At 38.5% G+C, this 16,161-nt stretch overlaps 1 protein-coding gene across 12 annotated transcripts in view; it reads left to right on the forward strand.

Annotated features, from left to right (window-relative positions):
- The window catches only part of Pcdh15 (protocadherin related 15), a 535,963-nt gene that overhangs the window by 197,135 nt on the left and 322,667 nt on the right, over window positions 1-16,161 (forward strand). For 11 of the 12 annotated variants that reach the window (XM_038341596.1, XM_038341597.1, XM_038341595.1 and 8 more), the window contains 2 exons: window positions 6,942-7,052; window positions 11,778-11,948. In XM_038341596.1, coding sequence (XP_038197524.1) covers window positions 6,942-7,052; window positions 11,778-11,948 — 282 coding nt within the window. The remainder of the gene's footprint in view (window positions 1-6,941; window positions 7,053-11,777; window positions 11,949-16,161) is intronic. The other variant, XM_038341592.1, reaches the window with a different exon arrangement.

Here is a 16,161-nt window from a genome sequence, read left to right on the forward strand (position 1 = left end):
CTTCTGATAAGAGGAGTGGGCACATACTTAGTTGTGTTTCCAGCATGTGCTGTGTCATTTTCCTATAAATATACTTTCAGGGTTTTTTTTTCCTCATTTAATTTCAGTGCTTAATGACATGACGTTTGCATTTCAGGTGTTCCTTTAGAGTTAATTTCTTTTAGGATGATTGTTCATAATGGGTGTATATCATTCCTAAATTAAATCAGCCATTGTCTCCTTAACACTCTGGCTTCTCTGACTTTCCTGAAACTCTTTCTCCTCTGAGGCTCAAGTTACAGGAATGCCAGACATTTTGTTGGCATTCCACTGGTCCATGGCTCTGTTCATTCACTTTCTATGTATTTTCCTCTTTACAAACTATATCATCCATTGACCTATGTTCAAGGCCACTACACTTTCACACAATTCCAACCTGTTGAAAACCAATTTCTATGATCGGTTTTTATATCTAAAAAAACAATTTGTGCATTGTATTCTTTGTGTCAAATTGCTCTGTATTTCATGGGTCTTAATTCTTTTGCAAACAATACAAAGAAGATTTTCCCATTTTTATTTGTTGTGGGCATTTTATGTGTTTAGCACAGTAACTGTCATAATAGACAATTTATATAATTGAATAAATAATTGTGAGATTAATATAATACTGTTTATTTGAGTCTCCCCTTTCAAAAGGCTAGCATTTCCTTCTCTGTCATGTCAGGTTGCTATGGAGTCCATCCTGAGCACGGTGAGTCTTACACTGGAGAGAGACCCTTGATTCTACTCACATTACCTGAACTCCAGACACAAGTTTGCCATTGGGCACAGCTCCCAACCCTTTCAGTGTGTCCTCTTCTTAGTTGATCTGCTGATAGGGAGCTTCATGAAAGTGGGGTTTAGAGTCAACTCTCAATTTCTCCTTCTCTCTCTAGATTCTTTCTGGTATTTCCTTCCTTACCCTCACCAAATTTGTGGCCTTGAAATCAGTACCTCAATATTTTAGTTGATGAATATTCCAGGATCTCCATTAGACTTGAAGATCTCAGTATAATGCTGATGTCAGCTTTCCTAACACAATTATAAAATGAGAAAACATATCCCCCTCTCCTCTCTCTCTCTCTCTCTCTCTCTCTCTCTCTCTCTCTCTCTCTCTCTCTCTTTTTCTCTATCTCTATCTCTCTCTTTCTCTCTCCCTCCCTCCCTCTCTTTCAGAATATTGTGGCTTTGCAGCTAGATACTTTAAATCTTCAAATCTGTCCTGTACTATGCCTTCTGATAGAAATCAACTTAGTAAAGACATTGGACTCTGAGATGTCAGTAGGCATAATTAAGAAGGTCCATGAGAGCCCATAATAAAGGATAACAAATGCTTATTGGGAACATTCTCAATAAGAAAGCTCTGTGAGCACTGGGAGCTGCCAACCAAACCCCAATTACCAACCAAACCAAAGGGGAAAAGGGTTGAGCATGCTTCCTTCCTGTGCTTTTAGTACATCAGACCACATCCTAATCGGCTGGTCTCTAAAAGGGTATTGGCTGAATGAATTCCCACAACAGATGATCATTCACTACTTTATATACAAGAAAAAGGATACTGATGCTTTGGGTAGAAGAAGATGCTATGAGGATACCACCATTCCATGATGTAGCCAGCAGTCAGCAGAGTAAGAATTCAGTGTTCTGGCTGAATCATTATGTTCAAGAATAAACACATGTAAGTGTTTATGGTTTACTAGATTAGCTATACTCACCAAGTCTCAGGTGAGTCTGAGTCACATCATGCGTTTCTAGTCTAGTAGCATATGGTCTCGAAAATTGTGGCCTTAAACAGCACACTTTGATTTTCCTCCGTGTGTGTCTTCCAGTGCCTCTTCTCAGCTCACCTGAGCCTCTGCTGAGGCTTCTCCAAGACTGCAATCGCAGGACTGGTGAGAATAATTTTGGTATGGAGTCTTCACTCAGAAAAACTTACTTCTAAGGAAACTGAAACTCCTTCAGTGCTTTTTGCTACTCTTTGATTATTTCTTATTTCTACTTTGCCATTAAAAAAATTTTGAACTCTTCTGTTTTCTTCAATACCTTCTTTCTTCTTATAATGTTTTAAAATTTTGTTTGTTTTTTTTTTTTTTTTTTTTTTTTTTTTGGTTTTTTTCGAGACAGGGTTTCTCTGTGGCTTTGGAGCCTGTCCTGGAACTAGCTCTTGTAGACCAGGCTGGTCTCGAACTCACAGAGATCCGCCTGCCTCTGGTTTTAAAATTTTAACTAAAATATTTTAAAATCATTTCCCCATTCCATTTCCCCATTCAGTTATCTGTTAGTGTTAAGGATGAGTATTCCGAATACATGTAGCAATTACGCTGGTCTAATAAAGCAATGCCAGTAGGATCTCCTCTGAGGTCCGGTAGACCCAGGGAGTGGGTTAGGTTTCTAGTATGATTTCCCTCCTATTGTGTGAGCCTTAAACCCACTAGACAGCTGTTGGTTACCATCAACATATGATTGCTACTATTGTACCTTTAGGAATATCTTTTTTATGAGACAATGTAGTTGATTAGTATCCATTCCTCCTATAAAAGGGCAAATTTTATTGTCTGCTAGTCAGTTCCTTTTGAGTGGCTAGAGACCTGCAAATCTTGTTAAGCCTTCTTATTTTCTCCTTGGAGAATTTGGTCAGAAAAAATTCTCAGCAGTGGCACAACCTAGAGACTGATAGCAGCTGAAGGCATGCAGTGGTCTGTTGGCAGAGGTTTCTGTCCCACCAGGTCCCACCGTCGTTCAGTCCCAAAGAAATACACAGAGGTCTACATTAATCATAAACTGGTTGGCCTATTAGCTCAGGCTTCTTATTAGTTAATTCTTACATCTTAACCCATAAGTTTTGTCTGTGTTAGCCACGTGGCTTGGTACCTTTCATCAGCGAGGCATTCTCATCTGTGTCCTCTAGGTCTGGGTGATGACTGCAGACTGAGCTTTTCCCTTCCCAGAATTCTCTTGTTTTCATCGCCCAGCCTCTACTTCCTGCCTGGCTACTGGCCAATCAGCATTTTATTAAAAATAATGCAAGTTACAGGATAGATACCATTGTTCCATAGCAGTGGCCTGTCTTATTAAGAGACGTGGGAAAGAGTGAATGGAGGCTGAGTAGAAACCAGTTGATTAATGTCCATTGCGACTCAATGATAAAGTCAGCTATACTTAAAGTGAGCAAATGGGGAAAGTGAAAGAATCATATGGACGAGAGGGGAAGAAGATGGAAACAGGAAGGGGGATGACATTGAGGTGTGTAGAGAGATTTCAAAACATTTGTGAGTTTTGTGAGTAAAAGCTTCTGAGAGACAGGCTATTACCTGCCTTTAACAGCACTGGTCAGACAGAATTACTGGTCTTCCTAGGCACACCTGTGCTCAGTGGCTCTGAAGGGAACCTATGTGCATGTGTGTGTCCCTGTCTTTGTGGAGGTGTTCCTTCTGTATTTTTAACATAAATACAAATGGAGATAGAGCAATATTTCTAAATATTGCACAGGTATGAGATCTGTACATAATCTATTATTTATCATTAGAATGGATAAATGGCCAGAGTTCTAATCAGAGGACGGAAGAAGGTTAGCTACTTCTTGCTTCCAGAGCATCTGTCTCTATGAAGATACCAGCTCAGCTGCCATGACATGACATCTAAGTTCATGGGGTTGGGTCAGCACTGGAACTAGAGTTTCCAGAATAGCAGTAACCCTCTCCCTCCCTTGTTGTGGAGGTGTGTATACTTGGGCTGGGAATTCTACCTGTCCTTCCTGCCACCTTACCCAATCTGTCTAGAGCGGTGACATAATTGTTTGACCTATCTTAAATGGAGGATGACTTCTTGTCTGGTAACTGTGAAGTTACTGCATTTCCAAGTACTTGTGCGTGTTCCTCTGTGAACGCCAGGCAGATGTTTTGAACCAGGAGGAAATAATAGATTTTTCAGCAGCAAGCTTTTCTTCTTTAATACAGAGTGGGAGGTAAACATTGAAGTTTCCAACACTCAGAAAATAAACATCCTTTGTGCTTACAAGGAAGTTTCCAAAGCAGCCAGAGAGGCAGTGGATTTGCCCCACAAATATAATACTGCTTTGGATCGGGTGTTGTTCTGTCCCCAAAATTCTTTGTGGGCCAATCCTCTGAGCAAAGTGCCATGGGGGTCACGCCTGTCATCTCCATGCTCACTGTTTCTCAAGTAAATTTTTATTCATGTCCATCAGCATTGAATGGGTCACATGAAGATCCATGACATTCAGGTTGGTTGGTACCAGAAACTGAGGTGTGGTGTCCACCTCTTCTGTCTTCCTTAGGCACAGGAAGCTGGGTTTGTGTGCCCAGTTCCCTCACAGCCCATTTGTAACAATTCAAACAAACAGTGTCTGCTTACAAAATCTCACTAATTGTGACATCTATGTAGAGCTGATTTAGTCAAATATACTTCTAAACGGAAGGAAAAAGAGGAAGTAGTGTCCTGAATATACAGCCTATATTTTGTTACTGAAACTTTTATTAGAATTCAGAAATTTAGAAAACAAATTTATACTCCAAAACTATTTGTTTAATTAAACAATTATTGACCTCAGTACAGAAGTGTCCCAGCCACTCAAACCTAGCTTGATTATACAGCATATACTTTTCCTTTTGTTTTTTGAGATGCAAAAATTTATAAAACAAATAAAAAGGAAATATATTGTATATGTGATAGTTAGATACAGCTATAGGAATTAAATTCAATTGAAAAGTCCTTTTAACGGTAATAATACGGCTACTAACATCATTGTAATAAGTCTACAAAACTTTAATAAAACTGTTAGTAACAATATTTGGGGAAAATTACACATATTATTTGGTTACATTGATAGAAGGGTTGCTATCCCAGTCTTGGGCCATGAAGAATCTGTGAGGTAAGCAAAAATATAAATCCTTTGTTTGTGAAGAACAATAGTATATCATCACATCAAATTCTTAATCTGAAAGAAGACAAAGAGTAAGGTATCAGAAACTTAACTATGCAGAGAAACAAATTGCTTAGACAATTAAAAAAAAAAAAAACAGGAGCAGATGGCAAGAACAGGGAGCCACAGTCCACATGGAAAGATCTGCAGACCACAATCCACAGGCAGAGACAGAAAACAGAAAGGAACATGAGGCTTCTAGTTGTGGAAGTTAGAAACCAGAGATAAAAATGTCCAACCCAAAATATGATTTATTGTCTCTCAAAGGTGGAGCAAACATCTGGACATGTCTAAAACCTCACAGACAAAACCTGGACTCCACATTTTACTCTCCCCAGACTTTGTTAGCACGTTAGCAACTTCTAAATAGTTTCAGGAATCCAGTAATGCTCACTAATTGGCTGTGGAGGTTCAGGTCTCATCTGACAACATCCAAAAACAGGAGAGGGAATTTGTTCCTTTATCACTTTTTCTAATTAAGAGAAAGTCTTCTGCCTTCCCCAGGATTGAGTGGCATATAAAAACAAACAAACAAAAATTATCGTTTTTTAAAAAAAAAAAATGGCATTACATTTGATTGTATAATTCAGTCTACTTATAGTCTCACCTCCCTAGCACAAAGAAGTGGAAAGCTAAGCTTTGAATTCCGAGTCCAGGGATGAGAAAGCTTTTAGGTCAAGCATCTGACGTGTGTGTGTGTGTGTGTGTGTGTGTGTGTGTGTGTGTGTGTGTTTAGTCTTCTAAAACTCTTATGGGTTTCCTGGGCCCTGATAGGCTGACTCTCCTTGCAGAAGCTGGTGCATTAATCTGTATGGAAGAAACTGCTCAACACAGAGTCACAAAACAAGTTCCTGATAATCAGTTGCAGAGGTGGAAACAGTGGGAACTTACACAGTTCCTGAGGTCGTCGTCATCAACCCTTCTCCACAGTGACAGGCAAACGAGAGCCACAGAAGGCTTCTAAGGCTAAGATCCTAACCTGAGATGATGAACAGAGCAGGGATACCGAACACTCTTAGAATCTGTCCTTCTCCCTGTATGTTTCTGCTGGGAGGAGCTCAGGGCATAGGCAGGCTGCAAAGTCTAACACACTAACCCACATCCAAGATTATTTTATTTCAATTGTTTCATAATTATGTTTTTTATGTATTTGTTTTGTGTGTGTATGGGAATCAGAAGACAGCTTAAGTTCTCTTTTTTTAGCATTTGGCGTCCAGGCATTAGATCAGGCCCTGAAGCGTGGCTTGGCAGCAGGAACCCTTGCCCTCTGAGTCATCTCCTTGATCTTTTTCTTTAAATCGTTAGTGCATGCATACGTGTGTACATGCATGTATGGGGTCACACTCGCATGCGCGCGCGTGCGTGTGTGTGTGTGTGTGTGTGTGTGTGTAAGTGAATGGGAAATTTGATAAAAATCAGCTCTTTTCGTCTATCATGTGAATCATGTGAGTTCAAATGAGCCGTCTCTAGTCTCCAGGAGTGGCTATCAGCATTTCCCTGCCAAGGCATCTCGCTGGCTCCCATATTGGTTTATAATAATACACCCTTTTTCAAAGGAAAAACATACTAAGAACACAAAGTAAATACTATTGTTGTAAAGTGAAATGCAGTAGAAATTATAAATCAGAAATGTTTGAACTCTTTTGTGCAAACCCAAATGGCAAAGATAATTAAAGACAATAGAGGAAGTTTTTCTCATATGAATAGACTTGGTTAAGGGCCAGTCTAGGTCTGCGGATGAATGTATCAAATAATGCATGAAAAACTGTGAAAAGTCAACATATTCGAAGGACTCTGAGGGAACTCGTTGATAGCCCTCAATCACTTTGATAAGTAAGAATGTCAACTCTGAAGCTAACACTCCTGCTTTCTTCTCAAACCTTACACCTGTCGCCTCCAATGTTGGAGAGGACTTAACCATGATAGCAGCCTACACCGTTCGTATTCACAACTGGTCTGAAGTGTGTCTATTTAACATTTGCAGATGTCCAACGACACCTTTGAAATCCCACTCATGCTAACCGGAAATGTGGTGCTGAGGAAACGACTCAACTATGAGGACAAGACTCGCTACTACGTCATCATCCAAGCTAACGTGAGTGCTCTTGTTCTCATGCTTCCGAAGCAAAGTGTGCCTCTGGACAGGCGTGGTGACTTCCTGAGCTCTGAGTGTGATTAAGTCGTCGCACCCTTGCACTTGGAGGGTATATTCTATAGATAGATGGAGGAAGGGGTTGGGTATTGTTTCTCTTCATTCTTTTCTCCATCTAAGTCCTCCTCTGACGCACTAACCACACTGCAGAAGCTCGTCTCTGCCCATGCTGAGGTATTTCTTCAGATACTATACACAAATAGCTACAGTGCTGTCACCCTGAAGCATGTTACAAAAGGTATTTTTTTTTTTCTGAATTCTACCCCAAAAGTTTATAATTAAAATCTGACGGTAGGACTGAGAGGCTGGATCAGTGATTAAGAGAGTCTGGAGCTCAGCAGCTGGGTCAGGCAGCTCACAAACTTCTGCTCTTTGGTTACCAATGGCAGCAACAACTGCACATCAGAGGAGGTACATAAATTATCTTCATTTCGTGAGTATGTAAAGTCACTTCTGCAACCTCAGTGGCTTCTGCTTTCTGTTTATATGTGCGATGTGCCTTAACTTAAACCCCACTAATTTTGCCTTGCTAGTTTCTAGGGTGTCTTGAGGTAGAATAGGAGGATGAATGCTTCAAAGAAAAGTGTATTTATGGATATCCAGACACATGGAACCGTAATACAGTATTTTTCCATCTATTGGTAAGAATAAAGCTCATGAACACTATATGACTGTGTCAAATGAACAACTAAAACAAAAAGAAAAACACCTTCAAGAATAATTAAAGCCGGGCGGTGGTGGCGCACGCCTTTAATCCCAGCACTCGGGAGGCAGAGGCAGGCGGATCTCTGTGAGTTCGAGACCAGCCTGGTCTACAAGAGCTAGTTCCAGGACAGGCTCCAAAGCCACAGAGAAACCCTGTCTCAAAAAAAAAAAAAAAAAAAAAAAAAGAATAATTAAAGACCCACTACTAAAATAATTTAAATGAAGACAATGTGCATTGTTTGTATTTTTAGATTAACCCTGGGCTTAAGTTTTAAGATCTCTGCTAGAGCTGCTCCATCCTTGCTTGGTTAGAAGCATCCACAGTTTCCACTGCGGTTGAAAGGAACTGATTGTGGCGACGTTCTTAGGGCTACTCTGGCTAGGCTGCATTTTCTGCTGCAGTAAATATCTGGTAGTGAGGGCACAGAATTAAATACATGTGTCTGTCAATGGGGCTCTGAGGTGCCCCCAGGCAATTGTGGAGCTACATTCGTAGTGAATGTAAATGCTAGATATTTATTCCAGAGATCACATGACATGGCTTCAAAAATAAAATAAGCATTTCTACCTCAAATTTATTTTAGTCAAGTTTATATAATTTCATAATTTCATATCATTTGCTAAAATCTTCATACCCATGGCTCCATCTCATAAAATCCTACTTATTCAATATATTGCTAAAGAGAATAGGAGTACTAAATGCAAAAAGGTAGCATTTTGACAAGTTCAATTGAAGAAGTCCAAGGAATCAAAACAGTTCACAAAACGTATTTTCATCTGGAATGGAGAAAATAAAGTATCGCATATTGTCTAACATCCAGCATGTTAAAGTCTTAAAATCACAGGTTAAAGTGATTAACACGGCTGTGGCTAATAAATGGAGTAGGGGTGATTTATGAGCTGTACCCGAGCTCCTTGTCAGAGGTACTTTTGTTTGAGACTGTACTAGGCACATGTCTTGTTTTGGAAAAACAAAGTTTGTTTTTCATCATGATATATGGTGATAATTTTGTTCAGAAGCGGAGTAAGCATGGAACCAGAGCGGCGTCGTGCTACCGTGTGGGATTAGAGTATTGAAACCCTCTGTGAAGTTTCCTAAGAACTCGGGAGTCAGTTTGGTCCCCTACAAGCACTGACAGAAAGTGCAATCACACCAACCCTACTCTAGTCAATGGTTAGGATGAGCTTTTGATGTTATTCATCTGTTTCTCCATGAGTTTTTGTTGAGATGGCAGGTTATGGAATCTTGGCCTGTCTGTAAACTGGAGCATTAATGACAATACAAAGGCTGGGGAGGGTCAGCTTTTCAAATTACATCCGATTTCCAGAGAATGCGTGGACCTAGTCCCCAGGCTGGGATTTGGAGCTATGAGTACATTCCTTCTCTTAGGCACAGCCATTCCTCACATTTCTTTATCTTGTCCAAAGGTGTTTCGTTTTTCACCTTCATTCTGGTCTTTGTTAGTTCATGATAAGATTTTTTTTGTCTTTGATATATAATTCTGTGTTGAAAACACATGCACAAGTTTTTGCCACATTTTAGTGATTTTAATGATAACTTAAAATACCTACAGTGAGTGGAACATAAAATCTGTTGAATGATTCAGTTTTAAGAAAAATAATTAAAGAATTTGATTTGAAAAAGAGAAACAAACTAATTGTGCTTTAAGGTAATTTATATTGACTTTAGGGTAGAAATGCAAAAAAGTAAAGTTTTACCTCTGGTCCTGTGTTAGCAGTCAGAAAGGTCCTTGGTCCTGCCAACAGTTCTGTCATGGTCAAAAGCTAGACATGCTGTAAGGGAGGTCTGATGTATCACAAATCAACACCTCTGACCAGAAGCTACATGTGAATCAGGAAGGAAACAGACACTGGAATACCTCGAGCATGAGCAGACTGAATGAACCAGCTCCCCGCTTCCCTGTTCCGTACCTCACCCCAGTGTCTGCCTCAGGTCCCATGAAACTCTTCTAACAAACCAGTGGTTCCCCATTTCTGAGGACCCACGTCTGTTAACAGAAGCTCTATGGTCTTCTTCTTAAGCTCTTACCTATAATTCTATAATAAAGTTTCCTTTTGAAACTCACTCGCCCTCTGAATTTCATTCTTTGAGTTCATGAGATAAGAACTCAGAGACTCTAGGCCTACTAGCTTTGATAGTGGATGGTTTTCCTGCATCCCAGTCCCTCGATCTATAGTCCAATCTATGTCAGATACACTCCATCAATCTCACCATAGAATGGGTACCTTATGCAACAGAAATTTATTTTATCAAAAGTTTTGAGTCTAAAACTCCAGATCAGAATTGGCCAGGGCTTGTTTCAGGGATGGGGAGGTCTCTTTCTTGATTAGAGACAGCTGTTTCCTGGTTGTGCACTCCCATTGCCTTCCCTTTGTCTTTCTGTGGACAAGAGGTCTCTAGTTCCTCCTATCTGTGTACACTTTCTTCTCCTACAGTGCCAGAGTCCATCCTGTGATAGCAGTTACCCTTGACCACCCACTTATATAGCTTCATTGTAATGAGAACTGTCTCATGCAAATTTGGATGACACATGATTCTGGTTGTAGAGTAGTAGTTAAATTCAGGAAAAATGCTTTAAAGCGCCATTTTTGTCCATAGTAATTACAGTTTTCTAAGTTAATTAAATATCCCAATTTAAAATAAAATTTGCAAACATCTTATTTTTAAGGAAGAAAAAAGCAGTCAAGAGTCTAAATTAGGACATATAATGAATGAGTTTTTTCTTTTTAGCTGTTGCGTTGCATCCTCTCCTCTCAAGGAGGGTGGTTGTCATGCATGTAGGGTTGAGGCATGAAGTTGAAAATCATATATTTAATAATGGTCCTTTTCATGGGAAAAATAAACCTTTGTATGCTTATGATGATAAAAAATTTTGGAATTCAGACCAAGTCTTTTAGAAGGTTTTATTCCCATGTTTCCATGGATGTTGAGTAGAAAACTCAAATTCCTTAACCGTAATATTACAAGTGAATGACTCCTGGGCCATTAAAAGGGAGTAAGCTTAGGTTAGAGCGCTATGGGAAAGATTTACATCCCTCAGGAGCAGAGAAGGAATTAAAATGGCAAGGTTCCCAGAGTAAACATTCTAAGAGGAAGGATGGACCTTTGTTTTAGGCCATCTGGATTTTACAAGGATCAAGCAGATCAGAGACCTAAAGGCAGAGAGACATACCCATAAAGTCCAGACTTGCTGAGCAAACCCAAACCACCAGAGATGTTTCTTTACAGCAAAGTTTTATGCTACTATGACATGTTAGTAAAAAAAAGAAGCTATTTAGGATATATATGGCACTCTGTGTTATTCCCAATAATGAAGAAAGCACAGCGCTGTAACAAAGGAAGAGGAGATAATTTATTCTGAACTATATACAAAAGACAGACTGTGACCTGGAAGCAGCCATTCAGGCTTCTCTGATGGCACTATCCACTGTAAGGAAGATCACGTGGACTTTTATAGTCACAACAGAATGGCATAAATCAAGGCATTTACCAAGAATATTAGTGGGGAGATCATGGAGTAGTGGGTTGCAGTCAAGTGCAAGATCTCTGCTATAGACCTCAGATTGTATCTGATACCATTTTAGCTCTAGGTGGGTTGAAGAAAGTAATATACTGTTAGTCTATTTCAAAAGTTTTATGTTATAGTAACAAAGATTTTAGGTCAGAATCAGACATTGATAAGTTACTTTTAAGAAGACTTATGGAGCCAGGAATGGCGCTACACACCTTTAATACCAGTACTCGAGAGGCAGAGGCAAAGCAGAGCTCTGTGAGTTTGAGGAGACAGAGAAACCGTGCCTCAAAAACAAACAGAAGAAGAAAAAGGAGGAGGGGAAGAAGCAAGCAAGAAGAAGAAACAAAGAAGAAAGAATTAATAAAACTAAATTGTACCTGATATTTATATCATCTAGTTATCTAATTGTTTGTTTTACATACATCAGGACCGTGCCCAGAATCTGAATGAGAGGCGAACAACCACCACTACCCTCACGGTGGACATTCTAGATGGAGATGACCTCGGACCAATGTTTCTGCCCTGTGTCCTTGTGCCAAACACCCGTGACTGCCGTCCACTCACCTACCAAGCGGCCATTCCTGAACTGAGGACTCCGGTAAGTAAGCTCATCTTTTCTACTCTATTTGTATCTTTAAACCCATCAGAATCCTGTCAAAATGCTGTGCAGACAGTGGTAGATAATAGCAAAATTTACTTACAAAGAACTGAAATGTTGGTTTTATGTAACACTATTTTTATATACTATGTAGATAACATCACATTGTGTAATTTTATCCTTTACAAAGTGGAAAGAATCTCAAGGAGTTGCAAACTCTCTGAGACTAATCTTTTTTTTAAAGGATTAATTTGCATGCTTTATTTACACACATATATATAATTAATATTCAAAAGAAAAATGGGCAAACAAAACAGTTTTCTACATTTTTCATGGTTAGCCCTGGTAGTAATATACTAGACCGTCTTGGCCTACATTAGTCCTCTTTTAAAAAAAAAGAAAGAAAGAAAATACTTACAGAAAACATAAATTTTTAAAATTTATTGCGGGGGGGAAGATTTGGAAAGAGTAATGCATATGCCTGCAGGCAGCAGAGCTCGAGTGTGTGGGCACAGGAATGGGAGCATCAGGACTTCTGATGTAGATAGGTTAAGCAGTTACTTTTCCTTTTTTGGTATTTTCTTAAGGTGTCCCTATAGTGCTGTCAGATAGTGAAGAAGAAGAAATGATCATTTTTAAAAAGTGTTTTCACCAGTAAATTAGAAGAGTGTCCAGTTGCTAACACATTCACAAAGGTTGGAGATGCTGCTGGGCTCTCTGGAAATAGAAGCTAGCAGATCCTGAGTATACATGTCCACCCTTTGTAGATATGCTTTAAAGAAACAGGAAAGCAAAATAAGAGAGTATATTTTTTCACATTCAATCCTGAGTATTAAAACATACCAGCAGAACTATACATTTCAGGCATTTGAAAATCACAATCTGGAACATCCTGAGTGCCAGATACATATACCCAAGGGGCAAGAGTTTAAGGCAGGCATGTTCCTGAAAATTACATTAAAAACTCAGAAGGACAGGACTGTGTGTTGTCTCTCATGTGCAAAACATACATGGATGGGCAAGTAAGTTTACAGATGATTGACTAATTGTTGGATAGATGTATGAATGTGTAATAGATGATTTGATGATATATCACATTAAAAGAAGGAGTGTTTGAAAAGAGAAAATAGTCCAGCAGGAAATGAGAAACATCAAAAAAAAGGCAACTGGGGGTGAATATAATAAAAATTCATGATATATATGAATGAAAATGTCAGAAAGAAGCCCACCACTTTATACAACAAATGCACATTAATAAAAACTAAGAAAATATTAACTAATTGTAGCATAATAAGGCATCTAGATAAGATCAAAATACTATTTTTTCAAATGTGTGCATGCATGCATGCATTAGCACATGTGTGCCCATGCATTTACATGTATTGTTTCATGAAAGTTAAATTCCCAGGAGTTATCTCCCCGAACTTTCTCTGTTATTTGTCCAGCTCTCTGGGTTTCCCAACATAATTTTCAATATTATAATTAGTCGGAGAATCTTAGACATTTTTCTCAACATAAGTGAAAATAGAAGTTTGGGGTTTGCTTTTCTTATATGAGCATTTAGATGATATGACAGAAATATTTTCTCCTAAATTTGTGATAATTTTCTGAGAATTTTATCCAGTTAAAAAAGTTCTCATCCAATCTTACATCTGGTAGGAGACTTCACGCTTAGTGTATCTTAAATGTGTGAGAGCTTAGTTAAAGTATAAATGACCACTGTTGCACTGGCCTGCATAAAAACAAACACATGAAGAATTAATGTTGTGATGCTTATTATCTGAAGATGTTTATTGTATATGACACTTATTATATGATGCAAATCATATTTTTGAGATCAGGTGCATTGACCTGTTTAATGGCTACAGACCATGGCAAACATTTATTAAATTTGAAGGGCCAAAAGCTAATCAGCATTGTGTAAATAAAATGGGTGGGCAACTTAATTTTTTGTCTTGATATTAATATTTGAATTTCTGTAAGAAAAGATACTATGAGTGGGGAATAGCAGGGTATTTTTGTAAGGTTTAATGAGAATGTTGAAAATACATTGGTATTAATTTGTTACTATGTTAGTTTGTCTAGTTACTAAGACACCAACAGGAAGGATTAGTGGAATAGAAATAATTATATTCATCAAGTTTATACATTGGCTGTTTAATAGGACTTGATATTTTGAGGAAATACTGAAGCTGTAGTTTGAGCAACAGTATACCCTGAGGTTATTAAGAGCTGGAAATCTTATATTCACATCCCATGATTTGGAGGAGTCAGATAAATGATATCAGTAACCAACAGTAATATTAAATGTCCAGTTTGCCATGAACTCACGAACTAAACAAATATTAACTGAGCAAACATACCCATATCTCTCTTGCAGAGGCCCTATCTTTATGCAAATTTTGCAGATTAGCTTTCAGAGAATTTACATAATTTCCCATGGTTGCATGAATAAGTGAATTGTAGAGGGTATTTATGCACACTGTGTGTGTACATGCGTGCGTGCGTTCATTTGTGTATGCTTGTGTGTGTAAAAGTGAAAGATATATATGATCACTAATAGAGTCTTAACCCGATTGCCTGGCCAACACTACACACCACCTCAGAGGAGTCCTGTGGCTCCTGTGGCATGTGCTAAGCTGGGCGTTGATGCTACCTCTGGAAACGATGATGCCTGATGTGCCATTGACTCCCCTTCAACATCATCACATTATACATGATAATTTTCACACACTGAATATCAGGACCCGAGTAAGATGTACCTCAACTTTTACAGTTACTGTGTTTTCTATAGGCTGATCTGTTCCTTTGCCTCTAACTTACTAGTATAATACAAGGAGAGGACTGCTGTCTGGCCAAGAAATCTCTGATAAATTAACCCCCATGAAAGACAGTTAACAGAAACCTCAGGAGCTCTGAGCATGCTAGATGCTTTCTTGGATAAATGGAGACATTCAAACAAATAAAATAAACACATGAGAAGGAATCCTTTGCGTGGCTCTTAAACCCATGCTTTATGAATTAATGCTATATTAAAATTCTAGGATAATTAATCATTATATTTCATATTATTTTTATTTTCTGTGCATGTGTGAATGTCTGCACATATATGTGTGGTGCCTTTAGCAGTCAAAAGAGTGTCCTGGATCTCCAGAAACTAGAGTCAGTTCCTGGTAGTTGTGATCCAAATGATACAGGTTCTGGGAACATTCTAAATGCAGGTCCTCTCCAAGAGTAGTAAGTGCTCTTAACCTCAGAGTCATCTCTCCAGCCTCATACTTCACCATTCTAAGAAATCGATTCATTCCTTAATGATCTGTAAAACAAAGAAAAGTAAATTTTTATATCCATAAATATGGAAGTTGATAGTTACTCATTAGAGATGATTTGTATTGCCATCCAGGAAAAAAAATACACAATGTGTTTACTTCAAAACTCAGTGCCTTCAAACTATAATCATTTAAAGTTTCCATAAAGCTATGATTCTATTTTATGGGATTTGAAGAAGCATCTCAATATTTCTGCCTGTGGCACTCACTGGAACCATGTTTAGGATGGGTAACTCGGGTTGCTAGCAGGTTAATTCTGCTGTTACTTGCCCAGAGCAAGACAGTGAGTTGAAAAATAGCCTTATTAGAGCAGTGGGCATAAACATCTGTGAAGTAGCTTAGGCACTGACAGTGTTGTTTCTGCTCAGTCAAATCTCTGTTTGGTTTAGCTGTAGACAAATGTTGCTGGCGGCGGGGAGAGGGGTTCAAATTGTGCTTAAGAAGACCACGGGAGAAAGGAAGTTTTTAGAAATCCATGTGTCTTTCCACATCGTTACTTGAATCCACTCCAAAGCTCAGGTCAAACAAGAGTTCATTTTAAAACTTCATGGTAAAATTTCTTTGTTTATGTCTGTCTTTTCATCCCCCCTATCTTCTATCTTTAAGTCTTTAATTTTCCTTTACATATCCTGGCAAAAATTTGGGAAATTTTAATAAATAAGATCTTGCTATTCTGAGTGAGAAAAATAACCATTGATGCCAGCTGAACTACACATGTTGACTCTAATTACACACTGTCTGATTCTCAAACTAATTCCTTAGATTCCAAAAGTCCTTTCAATACTCACCTCTCTATGTTTGGGAAGTTTTCCAAGAATTACCTCAGTGATATTTTTAATTCTACTATAACACACACAGAATTCATCAGCTTAAAAAAAAAAAAA

The sequence above is a fragment of the Arvicola amphibius genome, chromosome 9, assembly GCF_903992535.2.
Source record: "Arvicola amphibius chromosome 9, mArvAmp1.2, whole genome shotgun sequence".
NCBI classification, from domain to species: Eukaryota; Metazoa; Chordata; class Mammalia; order Rodentia; family Cricetidae; genus Arvicola; species Arvicola amphibius.